The sequence below is a fragment of the Triturus cristatus genome, chromosome 6 (genome assembly GCF_964204655.1).
Source record: "Triturus cristatus chromosome 6, aTriCri1.1, whole genome shotgun sequence".
Classification (NCBI taxonomy): Eukaryota; Metazoa; Chordata; class Amphibia; order Caudata; family Salamandridae; genus Triturus; species Triturus cristatus.
The window spans coordinates 1483285297-1483305255 of record NC_140589.1 but is presented as its reverse complement, the minus strand read 5'-3'; the positions used below and the strand labels follow the sequence as shown (position 1 = coordinate 1483305255).

Below are 19959 nucleotides of genomic sequence, written 5' to 3'. Positions count from 1 at the left end.
TGGTAAACAGTTCCAAATACAAGCCGCCCAGAAGGAGAAAGATATGTCCCCTGCTCTGGCCTTATCCACCCTAGGAATGCATAGGAGCTTTTGATGAGAAGAGTGTAGTGCCCTATGGGGGATATATATATTTTTTAACTATTTCCTGAATGTATGAGGGACCTTTTTTATGAAAAGCCTTATGGGTAATAGTTAGTGCTTCATACTTCAATCTTTGCTTGACCGGTAGCCAATGCAGTTACTTCAAACTTTGCTAAATGGATTGCCGTTTAGGAATGTTTAAAATAAGAAAAACAGCCACATTCTTTGCTCATTGTAGCCTGTATATCAGCTCCAATGGAACTCCTACATAAAGGGCATTTGTCTGATCTAGTCTTGATTTAATCAAAGCATTCACAATGTCTCTCCAAGTTACCACTGGGAGTCAGAAGAGAGAAACAAATAGCAGCAATGGTCTGAACCTGTGGTTTAAATCATTCAATCAATCAATCAGAATTTATAAAGCATGGCTAATCGCCCAATAGGCTATCCAGGCGTTTTCAGGTCCTAGAGGCGTATTCGACCAGCCAGGTCTTGAGGGATATTCGGAATTCCGGAAGTGAGGTGATAGTCCAAAGTTGCGTGGGGAGGCTGTTCCAGGTCTTTGCTGCGATGTGGGAGACAGAGCGTCCTCCACTTATGGTTTGGTAGATGTGGGGAGTATGGGCAAGTGGGAGGGAGGTTGAGCGTAGTCTTCTCAATGGTTGGTGGAAGTTCAGGCGGTGGTTAATGTAGGCGGGTCCTTGGTTGTGTAGAGCCTTGTGTGCATGGGTCAGCAGCTTAAATGGATATCTCTTCTATACAGGGAGCCAGTGGAGTTGCCCGAGAAGGGGTGTGATGTGGGTTCGTCGGAGGAGGATGAGTCTGGCTGCAGAGCTCTGTATGGTCTGAAGTCTCTGTAGGAGATGTGCGGTGATTTCTACGTAGAGGGCGTTGCCGTAGTCAGGTCAGCTCGTAATGAGGGCATATGTCATGGTGTGACTCATGTGTAGGGGTAATCACTTGAAGATCTTACATAGCATGCACAGAGTGAGGAATCAGTGAATGACAGGGCTATGTCCAGTTTAACCCCTACATTTTTAGCTAGGAGCTTCACCCAGTTGTCTTATGAGAAAGAATCCCTAAAGGCTAGGAATTCAGATTTATCAGAGTTCGGCTTTAGACAACTGCTGTGCATCCAGCTTGCTACATCCAAGAGACATACCTAGAAGTTGCTGACCATGGGGTCATCCAGATGTTGAAATCCATGCATCAGCTGTGTATCTTCGGCATAAGACATGATGTTGAATACCCTAGATTGAACAATGGGGGCCAGCTGAGCTGCATAAATATTAAACAGAGTAGGGCTGAGTGCTGACCCCTGCAGGACCCCACATTTAATTTCTCTAGAACGTGAAGTATAGGGAAATAGAAGGACAGCTTGATGCCTGTCAGAGAAGTAAGATTCTAGCAAATGCCATGCATTATCCACTATACCAGCCTTATCCAGTCTCAACTGTAGGATGTCATAAGACACAATCAAAAGCAGCAGACAAGTCAAGTAGGATGACTACCAATTGTTTTCCAAGATCAAGATTCTATGTGAGGACCAGAGGCTCTGATTATGCCTTCTTCCTTCGCTTTATTACAACAGCAGCAAGTTTTAAACACCATCAAAAAACTACTACTCCCATGAACACTAGGTAGTAAGAGAAACAATTTCATCATAGTCCTTCGGCACTGTCCATTATCCAGCCTCCACTTGGTCCCTCCTCTGTACTTCCTCTTCCTTCGCTGCTCCGCAGCAAGATAAGTCATGTTTATTTTTTCTCCTGTATTGGGATTGTTGTTCATGTCGTTTCTGGTGCTTTTATTGCCTATATTTATGCATTGGGGGTCTGGGGAACGTTTATGTTCTGTTTTCTTTTCAGATCCCCCAGGTCGCGGGACGCTAGCGCGTACCTTACGCGACTTTCCTCTCACTACCGCGGTGTTTCTTTTGACCGCGCGGGGGCGCTGTGGTCTATCTCGCGGTCGGCGCGCGCCGGCACTGCTCATAAGAGTGCTGGCATGTCCCGTCCTGTGAGGAGCCTTGCTTGCCCCGGTTCTCCCGAGTGACACCCTGCTGGGTCAAGTATTCCCTGATTCTTTTTATTACGCCCCGTCTGGGGTCCGTATTTGTGGCATCCTTTTAACACCCTGCAGGGTTGCAATTAGCGGCTGCAGCGCCTCGGAGACACTTTTCTCGGGAGACGGCCCAGTCATGTTGTAAGGGCGCAAGTGTCTCCAGGGCTCTGCCCTCCCAATTGTGAACTTCGTTCACCCACATTTGCCTGGGCTCGCTCCCAACTTTAATTCCCTCACACTTGCGTGGTTTTGCACACCAGTATTCCTGGGTTTTGTTGTGGAGGCACTGCCTTCTGGTTTATATGGGGCCACCTTTCAAATAACCATGCACGCCCCAGACTAGAATCAGTACCAGGGGGGCGATGATGACCTGTCTTTCGTCCTTCCCTGGGATGACAACTTCTATCAGGCGGTGGATGATTCCATTTATAATGCCGTAAACCAGGCCGTGGAACCTCTTGAGCAGTGCCTTTCGGCGCGCATTGCGCAGGAGTGCGCCAAATACATGAAGCACTCGCGACCCTTCTAGAGACCCCTAAGGCTCCGCAGGGGGAGGGTCCCCTGCCTGCCAAAAAGCATTGTGGCGACGGGGTGGATGTGGATGCTTCTGCCTGCCTGAAACAGGCCTTTCTTGCGCAGGCTCCGGTCCCTGAGCCGGCAGCTCCTCAGGTAGACCCTCCGTCCCCCCCACGCTACCCCTGACCCAGACAATGGGGATACCCTGGGGGATACCGACGATGAGGCGGGCCCTTCTAGACCTTGGTTGCCCTCCCCTTCCCCGGGTGGTAACTCTGACATGCTGAACCCAGATGACATTGTACATCCTAGGTCTACCAACTGGGTCCGAGCGGATAAGGTGGCGAAATATGTGGCGGGCCGTTTGCGTAAGCCTATGGAACAGGAGGCTTGCAACGGTCTGTGGGCGGAGTGCCCTCGCCCTTGTCTAGAGAACAAGGTCGCCCTCACCCCAGACATTGACCCCAAAATGGCGACCTTCTTGGCCAAATTTGTCAAGGACCCTAAAAAGGGTATTGACAGGTCCTAGCATTCGTGCCAGGACAAGCTCCTTGATGCAGTAGGGCCGGTGACAGTGGCGGTGCGTCCATTGGGGGCGTTGGGGCGTTGCCCCCCCGCCCGCACCCACAGCTCCCTCGGCGTCTCTGAGCTTAGTTTACTTAAGTTCAGATCGCCGAGGGAGAACTGACAATCATGTCAGTCAGCATGACGTCGGACTGCCCACCCCCTTCAGAGTCTGAAGGGGGTGGGCGGTCCGGCGTCATGTTGACTGACATGCATTGTCAGACCAGCAGCCAGGGACAGGCAGCAGCACAAGTGCGAATGAGTGGGGAAGGTGAGAGAATTTTTCACCCGTGCCCAGTCATGCGCACTTGCGTTTCCACTGGCTTGCGCATGCCCATTAGGAGCCCCTCGGTCTCCTAATGGTCAGGCGGCGGGCAAAGAGCAACCGTGCCCTAAGCCAATCCTGGCGCTGCAGCAGTGCCAGGATTGGCTGAGGGGTTGTGTGTCACTCCAGTCCTGTTCCAAGAGGCGCCATTGCCAACGCGGACCAGGAGCAGAGAGAGGCGGTCAGGTAAGTTTTCATTTTTTACATTTTCTCCCTCGGCCCCCCACCCCCGCGAGTACTCACTGCGAGCCACGACTGCTCTTGTTGTTGGAAGAAATAGTGTTTTATTATTATTTTTTTTATTTCTGTGCTAGGTGTGTCAACGTTACTTCGGTACAGGTGACCGAGTGACTTGGGGCAAGTTGTTTTAATGTAAAACAAAAAATTAGGTTGGTTTGAAATGGAGTATTTCGGTATGGTTTCTAGGGCGTGAGTGTCACAGTTCTGAGCTTTTTAATTTTGTCGGTGTTGCGATTATAAACAAACGACTGTTCACCTCGTTCCTATCTGTGAAGTAAGTTTAATGCATCATTAAAAACTGTGTAAATTGCCAAGTTTATCCTAAGGTGTGTGTGTGGGCAAATTTAACGAAGTGAATTTAGTTTGTGTTGTCTGAGAAAGAAAGTGACAATGTCTTGTTACTATGATTACATTTAAAGTGTTTCACATTTGCTGTGACAATTACGAAAGTAAGGTATACAGATTATGTGTATGTTGTTGTGAGATTAGATTTATCTATCGTTAGAACCGACGTGTCAAGAACGAGTTGAATGTCATCGTACTCCGTTACAAATCAATATGTAAAATAAGATCTTAATAGGGTTTACTTCTTTGTAAGACTATTCCATAGCTGCCAAGGTTTAACCTCTTCAGTGCCTATGACGAGATAGTCTCGTCATGGAGCACGGTTGCGCTGTGCCCATGACGAGACTATCTCGTCATGAACCCCACCCACTAGTGCAACGCCCGGCACAGGAGGGGGAAAGGGCGTGGCACTGAAGGGGTTAAGACGGCTTTAGTGTGACATTTTCCTTTGTAATTACGAGTGACATTCAACGACTATGAGTGACACTTTCTCGCGAGCAGAAATCAAGCTATGAAGACATGGGAAACGTATAAATATCAGAAATTGCACCCATTTGAGCAACTAGCACCAGAAACATAGCTGCCAAGTTTGCAGACTACTCAATTGTGTCATTTTGGTGGTTTTAGTGTGCATATGAGCAGGGCCTTGGGAATTATGCGATTTTGTGGCTGCAGTGATTGTAGATTTTCCCCATTTGCTACATAATCCATAGTCTGCTACATAATCTGCAGATTTTAACAAAAAAACTTGTTTCTAGCTCAAGCGGTTCAAAAGTTAGTAAAAACACAGCAACAGCTGTTGCCGAGCATAATGCCGCATGACTTACTTTTCTTGCTGCATAATTTACTCAACCCTGCTGCATAATTTGACCTTCCCTTGCCTCATAATTCCAGTGGCCCTGCGTATGATTGACATTCTACTGTCAAATAAACAACACTCTGAGTGACACTTTCTCACAAGGAAATTAAAGCAGTAATTAACCATTACCAAGATCTGTGAAAAGGCTTCTGGTCTTCGGAGTGTCAGATCGCTCCTGTTCTCTCTTCACACTGCTTTCATCCGCAGTCTTTCACAGTTAGCCACTTGTTGACTCTTTTTTTTCTGCTTCTTTTTGTAATCCTTAATCTTGTGTAATCTCTTTCCTCATCCTTACCTGTTTTTCACTGAGTCCTGCATGCACCACTTGTATGGCCCCATCACCACATATGCACCCACTCTCTCTTTCCTTAACTTTAAACACACAATTTTAGTTTTTATGCAATCAATATTTCAGAATGTGCATATTACTCCTTCACACACTTATTTCTAAAATAGAAATCACAATTGACATATATGTGAACATCTCTCCGCAGAGAAGTCAAGGGTTTGATATGCCAGTGTGGATTTTATTTATGGATTTGATACCTTAGCTATATAATCTATCATCTACAGCCTAAATTGAAGATTTTAACAAAATCCACCAGAAAAAGGATCAAATGTTACTAAAAATGCAGTAATATGTTGCTGCACAGTGGATGGCCCTTCACATAGTGTTAACATGTGCAGAAAGTGACATAATAATGAAATACTACCCTGCATTACACTGTAAAATGTAGTCAACCCTGCTGCATAATTTGGTACTTCCTGTTGCATAATTCCAGAGGACCTGATTAAAGTGCAGTTGCTCTTCCGGTCCTTGAGAGAGGTGGAGAGAAGCAAAGGAGAGAGATGGGAGGGTAATAGGGGTCATAAGGAGGAGGCTGGGTGTATTGCATAAATAACCTTCCTGCTTCCTCATATTTGCTTGAAAATGCTCCATTTATCCTCTATTTTTTCAAAATTTTCTCGGGGGAGAACCCCCGAACCCCCCGAAGGTTGTTTAGGCTCACTCGCTCGCCTCAGTGCAGAACTGTCATAATTTAACGCCTCACCACTTTCAAATGTCGCCAGCCGCCACTGGCCGGTGACCAAAATTCTGGACATGGACGAGGAGGCCAAGGCACCTGGGTCCTTGTTTGATCCTGAGGTGCTTTCTGGCTGGGCGGAGCGGGCTACTGTGTTCCTGGGGAACGCCAACTGCGCCCTTTCAACAGAGAGACGCCGTTCGCTCTTAATTAAGGTGGACGCTAAGTTGGGGGACCTTGCCTCTTCAGAGGCGGGCGCCTGGCCCAAGGGACCTTTTCGTGAGCCCTTTGTCCGAGAACTGCGCAAGTTCGTGGCCATGTTCACGTCACTGGACAAAGCCCAATCCAACATACGCAAGGTGTTTACCCCTCGGGTTTCCACGGGGCCGGTCACGGCAGGGGCCGTGCGACCTGCCGCTCCAACTATCACAACTCCGATAGGGGGCAAGGCTCCGGTCGCGGGCAGTACCAGGATGGCTCCGGTTATAACACCTTCTACATCACAAGAGGACAGAAGTTCCGAGGCCATAGTGGATTGAAGGGACAGGCCAATAATTCCAACAAAGGTGAGTGTGCTGTCTTCGGAGCTCCTGCTAGTGGGGTGGGGGTGGGGCGCTTAGCGCAGTTTCTTCCAGCAAGGATCTCTCACAAGCGATGTGTGGGTACTGCAAATGGTGCAGGGCTTCCAGGTGGAGTTCCATGGCCGTCCGCAGCAGTTGAAAGGCCTCGCCCGATCTCTTTCTCGCAGCGCGATGTGGAGGTGGTGAGCGAAGAGGTCTCAGCTCTCCTCCAAAAAGGAGCAATTTGTCGCACTCGAGAACACCCTCAGGGCTTTCTCAGCAAATTACTCCTGGTTGACAAGCCCGATGGGGGCGGCAGGCCGGTAATAAATTTAAAAGAGTTCAACGAGTGGGTGGTGTACCGCCATTTCAAGATGGAGGGATCCACCTCCTCAGGGATGTTTTACGGCTTCGCGACTGGATGGTCCGGTTGGATCTCAAGGACGTGTACCTCGCAATACCGATTTTTCCCCCACACCGCCGTTTCCTTCAGTTCGTCTGGGACTGTCAGGTCTTCGAGTTTACCACTCTGCCTTTCGGTCTCTCCTCAGCGCCTTGGTGCTTCACCAAGGTCCTTCGACCAGTAGTGGAATTCCTCAGAGCTCAGGGCATTCGTTTGATTGTCTACCTCGACGATATGCTCCTGATGGACCAATGTCCCCAGGCACTCTCCAGTCACCTGCAGGTGGCGGACAACCTCCTTCAGGGGATGGGGTTTGTCATAAACGAGAAGTCTCTTCTATCCCGGGTGAAAAATGCCACCTTCCTGGGGTTTTCAGTGGATTCCATTTCGTCTATGCTGAGCTGGCCTGCCAGGAAAATGGCGAAGATCAGGAACGAGTTGCGCCACACGTTGGCAAAAACCCACACTTCCTTGCGCCAGTTAGCCTGCTTAGTGGGGCTCCTCTCGTCTTCAATTCAAGCCATTTTTCCGAGCCCTTTGCACTATCGCGCTCTACAACGGTTCAAGGTGCATCACCTCCAGAGAGGCCTAACTTATTCACAGTCCATCCCCCTCTTGGCGCAGGTGAAGGAGGAAATGGCATGGTGGCTTAAACACATGAAGGCGTGGAATGGGCGTGCTCCTGGCGGGCTCGTTCGCTGTGCAATGCTGTACCAAGGACACAGTCCAGTCATGCGTTCTTCTCAAGATGGACAACGTCTCGGCGGTCCGTTATATCAACCACCTGGGTGGTACTCGGTCCCGGGGGCGGTCCAATCTTGCAAAAGACTTTTGGAACTTTTACCTAGACAATCAAGTATCGGTCATGGCGGAATATCTTCTGGGCTGAGCGAACGAGGTTGCAGATTGGCTCTCCCGTCATCGGCTGGATGCCAGCATTTGGAAACTCGATCCCTTAGTGTTTGCTCAGATAGCGGAGCGTTGGGGTCCGTTCTCTGTAGACCTCTTTGCGTCTCGGCTGGATCAACAGTTACCACGTTTTTTCAGCTGGAGGCCAGACCCGTTGGCGGAAGCGACAGATGCGTTCCTGCAGGACTGGTTTCCGGAGCGGGGCTACGCATTTCCTGCCTTCTCCATGATCACGCAGGTATCCGCTCATGTGCGTCGCCAACAGGCAGAGGTCGTGTTGATTACCCCTCTGTGGAGAACTCAAGTGTGGTTTCCGGTTCTACTGGAACTTTCCTTGGATTTTTCAATCCGACTCCCCCACTTTCCTCTGGATCCGGACCTCGCTCCTCACCGCATGGTGGTGGACGGGTCGCTGCGGCTGATGGCCTGGAGGATCTCAGGCGTCGATGGGCGCTCCCGGGCCTTTCAGTACACGCAGAGTCCCTTCTCTCCAAGGCTTGGGTGGACAGTACGACCAAGAGATACCGCTCCGCCTGGAATAGATGGCATCGTTGGTGCCTGCGATGGGGTGTTGATCCCATGGGCGCAGATGTAATCCATATTATTGGTGGACCTGGCAGAACAAGGTTTGGCTTATCATTCTATTAACACCTTCCGCTTGGCAGTATCCGCGGATCACGTTCCCGTCCAGGGAGCCCCGGTGGGGGAACACCCGTTGGTGTGCAGGCTTCTGAGAGGTATCCACCTCTCGCTTCCCCCGGAACCTCGTTATGGGGTGTGAATTTGGTATTGAACCAGTTTCTTTCCTGGCAACCGAATAGGTTCTTGTCACGCAAGGAGCTCTCTACTAAGTTGGCAATTCTCTTGTGTTTGGTTTCTTGCAGTCGGCTGTCTGATGTTCGAGCCCTTGATGCCTCAGCCCGGGTTTTTTCCCCCAATGGGGTTTCTGTCACGGTTAGTAGAAGGACTAACTGCCATACATGGGTGATATCCTACCTGGCGTTTCGAGAATCCCCCAAATAGTGTGTAGTGCAATACCTCCGTGCTTATGAAGAATTGACCGAAGAGGTTCGTCCTCCCGGTGAGAGACAGTTGCTTATTGCACTTCGCAAGCCTTTTAAGGTACCCAACTATAGCCCGCACCCAACTATAGCCCGTTGGGTGCGGTGGGACATGCAGGAGGCGGGGATTGATACCAAGAATTTTGGTGCTCATTCTGCAAGAGGTGATGTGGCCTCCAAAGCGTTTGCACTCGGTGCACGGCTTGAGGATCTCATGAGTGCGGCCGACTGGTCTTCAGATTCCACCTTTAAACGGTTTAATTTCAAGCCGATACTGGAAGTGGCTCAGCTGGTGGTGGATAAGCTTTGAACTGGCATAATCGGAGCCTATGGTCCTGACATAGAATAGGAATTTCCCTAGCTATAGTACTGGTAAATTCCAATTCTATTAAGGACACGGAGGTGAGGATTATCCCTCCCGGCGTCTGGTGGACTTGAGGACCCTCCCCGTTTCTAGAGTAAGTAATGCTCTTTGGGGTTTTTCTTTCTTGAAGCATTGTTCACTCTATTGTGTGAAGCTGTGCCCTTTGCTCCTGCTCACTGTGCATATGTTTTTACGATACCTCTTCAGTGTTGTCTCTGTTGCCGACTGCTCTGGCCTTGGTTCTGACACTGCCTATTTTGCATGAAACGATGGACCCAAACAAGATGCGTGACGTTCTTGTCCAGGCTGTTCGCGCGAAGAAAGAGGAAGTACAGAGGAGAGACCAAGTGTTGGCTGGATAATGGACAGTGTCGAAGGACTATGATGAAATTGTTTCTCTTACTCCCTAGTGTTCATGGGAGTAGTAGTTTTTTGATGGTTTGATGGTGTTTAACTCTTGCTGCGGTAGTAATAAAGCGAAGGAAGAAGGCATAATCCTCGCCTCAGTGTCCTTAATAGAATTGGAACTTACCAGTACTATGGCCAGGCAAATTCCTATTACATTTGATAAAGTCTGTAACCGCCAGAAGAGCTGACTATAAGCCCCCTCGAGAACAGGACACTGCTGTTCTTTACTGCCTGATCTCATGGGTGACAAAGGAAAATATTCTTGCGTTCACAAAAAAATTTAGTTCTAGTCCATAAAACTAAAGGTAATGATGAAAATAAGATACTGTGGAATAATGAAGCCATTTCCTGAAAGACAAACTGTCTGCAGAAAAATAACAAATGCAATCTAACATGGTAGCCTTTTAAAACAGCAAGAAAAAGAAATGGTTGATAGGAGCAGCCTTCTGCAAGAAAGATAACCTTGTTGGAAAGTAGACGTTTATGAAATGTTGGTGAAACAGCAACTATAAAAGTAGATCAGAGAAGAATCCTTTGTCTGATGGGGATGAACACATAGCCAAAATGACCACAGTACCCTTGCACTTTTTAGTTACTCATTAAAAATAATGTGTACATCTATATATCGTAGACTAATGCCTGCGCTCTGTAGGGACTGAGGCATTGTTACTGGTTTACTGAACCTTAAAGAAGCATATATTGAAATCTACGGAAACTGTATCTTTCCTGGCACAATTCTAGTTCTCCAGGTGAACTCAACTAACGTATGTATCAAGTATTCGGTATCTGCACGGCACTAACCTCGCTGAAAGGCGGGGGGGGGGGGCGTCTGGCAGGCCCAAAGACACAGCCAACATGTGATTGAAGTTAGGGTCTATGAGCGGAAGTAGACTGTTTCTGTGTCGTAATGTAGAGTTCTTTAAAAAAAACGTATTAATTTCAAAAATCAACATTTTCCTACAAGGGCTTTTTTTCTCTCCATACAGAATACTCTTCGCCTACACCCGATGGAATAAGGGGTGTACCATATATTTTTTCTTTCCCAACTGTGATAGGCACTTCTGTTATTTTCAAGATGAACCTTCGAGGATGGAAAATGACCTGCCACACATTTGAGAATACCTCTCAAAAAATAATTTCTAGGTGCTCGTTAGCTTTTGCAGGGCCACGGCCCGCAACCCCCAGAGATGGCAAAATCATTACAATGAACAATCAGCCAGACTGTAGTACATCTGTTCGGAGGACGGAAATGACTACTACTCCTGCTTCTGAAAACAAGGATTACAGCGTTTTCTCTTGCAGTTCAATTTTTGAACCTTGAAGATGCACTAGTACCTATGTGTGTTATCAATAACAAAAAAAACAACACTTACAATGTAAAAAGTTAGAACGGGGTATTCAAAAATTAGGAAGAAATGGCGCTCTGCTGATAAACGTAGGTGATGTGAGCTTCAATGTCTGTATGGTGCAAAACAGGGAGGGGAGACGGAATGGATGCCGCCAGGATGTTTTGATACATCCTTCTACTTACACTTGTTTGCATAGACGTTTTCTAGCAGATTTCGTTGCCTGACACTTACGGGCTGGAATTATTATTTAAGGATACGTGTTCTTTACCACTGATTTTTACGTGACTGGCGGCAGGAAGTCATCTAAGACCCTTGTTTTTGCTGAATTTTTGGAGAGATTATACTTATTTGCTCAGATCTACTGACCCATCGCTCACATTTTGCGTTACCCTACCGGGTTGGAATTATCACCGGTGGAGGGTATCTACTGTCATTTTGGCATTAGCTTCAGCCCTGAAGAGTCGTGGTTTACACGTCCCACGATGAAACACGTGTCGGCTGGATACGCATATTAAACAGAATTACTAATATATATACGGATGTTTCTTTTGTCAAGTTGTATTTACTCATGTCAATTTTGATTTAATTAATTGTATGTGTGCACAGGATTGTTCTTAAACAACACTTACAAGCCCGAACAGCTGTGAACCAGGCCTCAGAGATTTTAGGCTAAGCCTAGCATGCCAGAACTTAGAGCAATCAAGAAATTAAGAAGCTCTCTGGTACCATCTCTAACCTCAGTGAATGTTCAACAGGCTGTGAGTAAACAGAATCCCCAGGATCAGGGGGTAGATTTTCAACACTCCAAGCAAAATACTATTTGGACTCCGGAGACCTCCTCATACACAGAAAAGGCAATTTCTCATCTTTAGGTTTAATTTGATACCACCACGTGCTGGAGCACTAAGCTGAAGACTTCTTTTCTTAAGGCCCTGAGGAGTCAGAGAGGCAGTTTGACTGGACCTCGTTGCATAATAAACTGAATGTTTTGTTAGCCCTGTGTCTCCTGTCTAGGATTGTAACTGAAATGTAACTCAGAGGAAGGGCCTCCACATTGCATATGACATGCCTCACAAAATAAGCAAAAAATGTAATTGCTGAGCTGGATAAATCTGAAATATGAGCTGTCCTTGCGCGTGAAAAGTGAGACTTTCGTACAGAATGGATGAAGGGTTATTTAGTAAATGAGTCCTATATTTTGCAGCCTTTTATTGGTGTTCGGGATCATTATGAAATGATGCTCAGGTGTAATTTTACATCGGTACTATTGGACTAGAGCGAGGCAAAGTATGTGTACATGCTGGAAACGATTATTTGAAAAAATATTTGAGTGCAGCCTACCACACGTTTCCCACATAACAGCATTAGGGTTACCTTTCTTGAGCTTGCGCACCGCCAGCATGCGGTGCTGAGAGGAGAGCTCCCAGATGCGCAGGGTCTTATCGTCGCTCACTGTGGCGCAGATGGGCAGGTTCGGGTGGGTCGCCAGCCCCCAGACTTCGCCTTCCATGTGACCCTGTTCGAAAAGAACTCAGAAAGGTCAGCTCACTTCGCACTGCTGCGAAATCACCGCCGCCATTTTGCAACATCCTGCCCATTCATTATCAGCAGCCCGAGGACTCAAATTGGCAGTAATGCCATTCAAAGTAAAGCTCCGGCGGCCAACCAGAGTACAGTAATACAATTAAATATGTAATGATCTGTCCCAATCGGATGCCTGATTTCCTCCTAATCAAATCTTCTGGCAAACAACAGGATTCACTGGCCGGAACAGTATTTTTCTGAAAGCATGCACGCTATATTTCTCTCATAATTGCGGTCACAATTTAATAATTACTCCGAGTCCGACCAGTAATTTTTCAGTAGTGCCGTGTCCGTGTATTAGCAACAATAAGTACACACGCTTTGACTGCAAGAAAGCTTTGTGCAACGACTTGTGTCATGGCACCGTGTTGTCTGCGGTCACTGGGAACAGCAGAAGGCGGGTGACTGGTATCGGTGGGCATGTCGGACCCTGCCAGCTAAACATAGCAGAAACACGAGTCTGGCAGAGCGGCTTGGGGTCCAATTACAATGAGCCGTACCACTTTCCTTGTCACATGAGAAGAGTGACTTACGTCTGCAAATCTGCTGACAAATGAACGTCTGCGTCACCGCCAGACACCACTCTGCAGCACACTAACACTTACACCCGATGGAAACCGTGCCCCGGGCCTTACTGCAAGCACGATAACTGGGACACCATGTCCCTCGTTTTGAAGTTAAAAATGTATGTTTCTCGAGCAGTAGGATAAGCAACTGGCTCGATTCAGGAAGCACTGATTGCTCAAGCTCCGGTGAAACGTATCCCTGGAACTGTCGGAATTATAACTAACGTGTGACTGATGTGGCTAGTAAGGGATCTGGAGTCATCAAAGCCATCTGCACGTGCATGCTCAACTTACACCTGCAAAGACCTTTCACTTGTTGTGCAAAGTGATTCCTTATTAACATTTTTTCAATGTATATTAGTGACAGATGCACATCGCTTACAATGTGAACGATGGACAATAAATAGGAATTGTTGCTCATTCTAAGGATCAGACATATAGGGGCCTATTTCAATGTTAGGCAGAAAGCTTTCAACCACAGGTCGGAGGCTTTATGACCGACATTGACGGTTCCAATTCCGACCGCCTCATTACAATCTAGGCAGTCGGAAATGAAACCAGACAGTCTTTCCGGGTGGATTTCGACAGGCTCCTTTACCTCGTAGTCACAATAGACGGCGTTTCTGCCGTTGGGATTGCAATGTTTGGTTTTCGACAAGTTTTCCATGCTGTGTCCTCTGATAGGAAAAGCGTGTCGGAAAAAGAGTTTGGGGGCCCCTAGCAGGGACCCCCTTCTTCTTGCAGTCTCCGGTAGGGGGCCGAGGTGGCACCTATGGTGCCCCTGTTAATCCCTGCACCATGTGGTAGGCGCCTGCCACACGGTGTAGGGATGAACAGACTCTCCAATTTCTCCATGGGAGCTTGTGCTACAGCCGGTTTACGGCCGCAGCACACGCTCCCATACAGAAATGGGAGTATGCGACTGCAGCATGGGCGATCACATTGTAATTGTGGTGTCGGGACCAGAGCTCAGTCAGCTCAGAGACCGCGACAGTGCCTCCGACCAACATCGTAATCAAGCACTTAGTCTGACAGTCTGCTGCCCTCTCCACCTACCACACAGTGGACAAGACCCCTTGATGTAACTGTTTTGTAACCAATAAAAAAAAAATCTCATCCAGAAATTGGGCTAATCTTGTGGCAGCGTCTTAGTATTTACTTTGCACACGTCTAGCTTGTTTCAGGTTAGTGTTAACAGCCCCTTTGACAAATCTAATAGGCTTGCCTTGTATGTTGACTTGGTACTCTCTTAACAAAGAGCTAATCCTCTATGGTGAAAAAAAAGAACCTTAGAAATTCATTGGAAATAACAAAGGTCAAAGTGACATGATAGTTAGGTAGCGTAACACTTTCAACTAAAAAAAACCACTGAAATTCACCAGTTAAAATATTTAATAGTTAATGGAAGTAAATATAACTCATGCCCTTGCCAAGCACTGCTAATGACCGCACATATTACATCAGTCATGACATGTTCTATGGCCTCATTGATTAAATCACTGATGACATCTTAAAAAATATATAACAACACTGTGCATGGCAGGGGCTCTGGACAATTTTATCTGAAGACATCATCATTTTGAAAGGCAAAGGAGGACATTTTCAGCCTTCTAGATTAATGCATTGGCTATTTGTATTGGCAGAAAGCTATTTGTTTAAGATGATGATTCTGCGCCCAAATGGGTGGGCTGGGATTCAAAAAAGTGTGCCACTTAAATTAAATTTCTCTTTTTTTTGAAGCACCCATGGCCCATCTCCATATTTTGGTTACCTCTGTTTATGCCCCTACGAATGACAAGCATTTGCAAAGCCACTAGGTCTCGTCTTTTGGGATCTATTTATTTTCCCAATACCTTTTAGCCATGCTGCACAGAATCCTCAATGCTATGCAGTATGGCTAAATAAGAAAAAAATTGCCTGTAGCGTCATTATGTTGGCGTGTGCACCATGCATGCGAGCACCCATAAAATGATGCTGCAGTTTTCTTCTTTTTAGTTGCCAATCCAACTCGGATCAGCAAATAAAAAGTAAACATCGTAAAAGCATTATTTTTTGGGAAAGCAAGTGGGGAGAAGCAACAAGGCCGGGAGGGTGTGGGGGAGGGGCACGGAAGCAATACAAAAAGGGAAGGTGGGGGCTAGGGGGCCAGAAGCAACACTGAGGGTCCGGGTAGGGGAAGCAACATTGAGGGCACTAGGGGAGCAAACAGGAAACCAAGATGGAGTGTGGATGATGGGAGAGGAAAACAAACGGGGAAAGGCGAGTAATGTGGAGCTGGAAGAGGGAGAAGCACAGTGGCGTGAAAACAACATGGGCAGGGTGAGCACAAGATAGAATTATTAAGGGGTGTGGGGGAGAACCACAAGCACAAGAGAGAGCAGCATGGAGTGGGGTGGAGAAGCACACTAGGGAGACAGCTGGAAAACATACGCATGTTTATGGAGTGTTGATAAAAAGTTGAGTCTTAAAAAGCGAGTAGTATAAGGACACAGTAATACATCCCAAGAAGAAGAAGGAAAGCTCACACATGCTAATGAATAAGAAGTAAGCAAATAAGAGCGACAATGAAGCCAACCAATAGTAAGCAATGGGTGGGCTGTACGCCTACAGTAAACTATCAATACGTTTCACAACAGATATCACACATGTTGTCTGGTAGACGAAACCTAAAAATGCATAGGCTGCAAACAAGGTTTTTATTGTTAGTAATACAGGAATGAAAGGTATTATGGAAAGAGGGTCTGAGTAACTGCAAACATGCATCTAGGCACCTTCCCTTGACAATATTAATTGAGGATGTATAGAGAGAGAAAACATTGGAGAAATATACAAATGATTTTGTTATGAGTTATGTAAACTTTACAAAAAAATCATTATAAAATGAAGCAATATTTACTAACAAGATGGTAATTCCATAGTGTAATTTAGGAAAATGTTATTTCTATAGAAAAACATACATGTTTAAGTGCTGCTGCCAGCCTTTGAAATTAAATTGCCTTTTACTGCCTCTGACATTGTTTTATTCTTTCTGCAGTAATGAGTACATGTCCGATGGAGTACATACTCACTTGGCTGTTACAAAGGGTGCTTCAGGTTTCATTATGTTGAACAAAAATCCACCTTATCTCTTGCTGCATCACAGTTTTCAGTTTACTTTCCAACAATTTTGGAACTTGTAATACATTCTGAACAGAAGAGGTACATGTAGATCGGTTGCCAGGAAACCAGAGGCTGCCTTTTGGAGGTCATGGGTTGCCAGATAAAATGCAGAGGTAGCAGCTTCTAATTGACATCCATCTCACACTGACCAAAAGTAGTCAGCTGTTCAGCTTTAAATCCTTCTGAGGCTGGTACATGGAGAACAATTAAGTTGGAACACCTTAATACACAACATGTAGAATTCCACTGTGATTGACTGACACATATAACGGTAGGTATCTTCTGGCTTAGGAACACAGCCTGCCTGCCACTGTTGCTAATCACTGGTTCTCTGAGTTTCCATTCGGGTTCCATCCATCCAGGATTGAGTGCTTGTCATTCTTTAAAGAGCCTATATACTAGGAGCCCATTGCAGAGGCATGGGTTTAAGGACTATTTGGGCTGGCAACAGTGGAATTACTTGAGGAGGCGTAGGCTGAGCTGCCTCTACGAGCACGTCAATAAGCAAGGAATGGAGGCCAAATCAGCCACAGCGCATGCCTGTAAGATGCATCTTGCACAGCTTTTGAAGGACGCAGCCCCAATAAATTTTACAGGTCACCCCAACAAACAAGGGGGCCAGCTATCTAAAATGTCAGCACAATTTACGTGCACCCTGATCCTTTACTGGTCAATGAAAGAACCAGACTCCTCAAACATGTTGTCTTTGCAGTTGATTGCCTTTTGGTAGTTACTCCGAGGGACTACCCCACTTTGCTTCTCCTGAGCCTGCAAGAGTATGCTCTGCCCTGAGCAATACGTTTGGTCTGGTTCTGTCCTGTCATGACTCTTCCTGCCTACTGCTGGGCATCTTTTTTCAATGCTCTAGGTTGCCTTATCTTCAGAAATGCATGCACAGAAACTTCAAGTTAGTCTGATCTAAGAGGATTTACCTGTTGGCAGGGTTGCAAGTTCCCATGACTGAGATCTCTTCTTCTGTTTCCTCATGCCCACTTTGTGATGCTGTGTTTTCTATCCTTTTATATATTCTCTCTCTCTCTCCCCCCTCATTACTGCGTCCTCTGGACATTGACTGCTGCCTATTACACTGTTTAGCACAGGTAGCAGGGAAGGCCTTGGTTTGCAAAGGGACTGTCCTAAATAGTACAAATACATTCTGCTGTGGGGTTCACAGACCCACAGAAAGCCTCTGTTGGTTGTAAACCCTGCCATGGGTCAGCGAATCCCAAGCAACAGCACTTTTGGACCTTTGTTGTTCCTCTTGAAAGGGCGGTGAATCCCACATTGCTCCAACAATTGCATGGTACATGATCACACATTGAGTTTGTTTATCCACAATGAGGTTTGAGAACCAGTCCAAAAAAAAAATGAAAGAAAAAGTGGCAAGCCAAAGCTTGCCTATTAGAAGCAGACTGGGATTTGAGAGCTCATGGTGGGTTTAGAGAAGGACCGGACCATACTAACCTCTGCAGTCAACCCCCACTGTGCACAACCATGGGCCATCCTCAGTTGGGTTTGGCTGCCTGTCGGGTTATAGCAAAAGACCTGGTTCAGCATTGCCATCAACTGGTTCTTCTGATATTCTAATACATGAGGCCCAAGAGTGAATGGCTTGTAAATATCACAAATACTCAGACATACCAATATAGGTCCATGTTACAGGTTAGTCCATATGAATTTGTTTATATTACATGTTTATTTTGGGACAGTTGGCTTGAAAAAACAGTTTTCTTTAAAGTGCAGTTAACAACGGACACTGATTGGAATTAAAATATTTAAGTTTTGCTTACCTTTCTTGAATATATTTTTAAATTACCGGCAATGGTGAGAACTGGTGGATTTCTGTGATTCTATGGTGGCCAATATTACCGCATATGTTGGATTTACCACATCTGCCACATAATATGCGTAATTTACAGATTTTACAAAAATGTTTTAGCTCAAATGTATGAAGATACTACCAGAAAATAGGCAGCATGATTTGCCTTTTTTGCCACATAATAGAAATAACCTTTCCACATATTTTGGTCCTCCATATCACTTAATCCTAGTAGCCATTACAATGGTAAAGCTCTTCAGTGTGGTTTGGGGACTTATGTTATGATGATGATCCCCACATTTCACAGGGAAGTCTGAAATATTTGCCATGGTTCACGGCTTCCTCTGGAATATGGATTTTTATACCACTACATTTTGTGCTATAAAAGCACCCTTGCATATTATATATATATCAAATTCTAAAATAAAATACACACACACATATATATATAATATATATATACACACAAATATATACATACATATATACACACATATAAACATCTATACACACAAAACATATATATATATACATACACATATATCTACATCTATACATACACACACCCACATATATATATATGGGTGATGTTCACGCTTTATAAAACTTTATGAATACAAATTAATAAAAATAAAATAAATATTAAGTAGCAAAAAGAAAAATCGCAAAACATATTTAGGGTGCACCTTCTAAATGGTTATCACTATATCATACACATTGTTGTTTCGTTGCACGAGAATTAACTAGTTAATTGTTAAAACATTAATTTCTCGATGGAATGGGTCTTTTACCCTCCAATAAAGATATACATTAATGTGACTGGAAAACAATAGTGTGATGTTCAAATGCGAGGAGTGAAAAACAACCACTGATGGAAGCCTAGATGATAGCTGTTAGTCCTTAATGAGGAATACATAAACATGGAGATTGTCAATGCTTTCTCCATCATTAAAGATCTACATTGCTTCAAGTAGAAAGTGGATACGTGATAGCTCAAGGCTGTGTTTTGGTTGTCTTTATTTTCAAGGTTTTAGGCGGAAGAATATATTTACCTCTTGCGTTATGGGAGCTGAATGTAGTTGTCAGTCAATCATGCAATCTAAATGATTGATTGACGAGTGTATGCGACTTAAGTTTAAAACTGGAATCTTGTAGCCAGTGGGAACCAGCAGAGATTCACCCATTGTTGTGGTTACAGCTACTTCTCTCTAGCTGCCATTATAAGACCAACTCCTGCCTGTAGGATGGATTCAAGAAGAGCTGGTGGTGCATTATGGAAACCTCCCAGGACTGTTCTGCTACCTATCAGGTGTGAGTGTATAATTTATTGAAGCACACATTTGACATAAGATGTAAGAATCACAGGTTTGCTTCCCCTAACAAAGAGAAGTTGGTGCCTATTCTTGTTATTGACGAGTTAATTTTTACAAGAAAGAGGCAACCAATGTCCAAAAGTTGGCTTGAAATAACTTCAGCTTAAAGATGTCGCTTTCGGGTACAAGTGGATCCTCAACATGACAGTGAATGCCTATGGCCTTTCTCAGGTAGCATTGCATCCAGTGGCTCTGTGTACAAGATGTAGGTCAAAACAATGAACGTAGAAGCACTCAGCAGGACGTGGGCAAAGGAGGAGGCCTAGAGGGTACAAGTTGTACTAATTGGGTTCAACCAGAAAGAAAAGAAAAACTATTTATACGAGAGCTGCTTATCAGCATTTGCGTAGAAATGGTGATTAGAAAGATCTCATTGTCAATAGTT

At 45.6% G+C, this 19959-nt stretch overlaps 1 protein-coding gene across 1 annotated transcript in view; it reads right to left on the bottom strand.

Moving 5' to 3' along the window:
• Positions 1-19959, bottom strand: part of EML6 (EMAP like 6) — an 884002-nt gene that overhangs the window by 290742 nt on the left and 573301 nt on the right. Inside the window, exon 21 of the mRNA XM_085612599.1 lies at positions 12448-12589. Coding sequence (XP_085468725.1) covers positions 12448-12589 — 142 coding nt within the window. The remainder of the gene's footprint in view (positions 1-12447; positions 12590-19959) is intronic.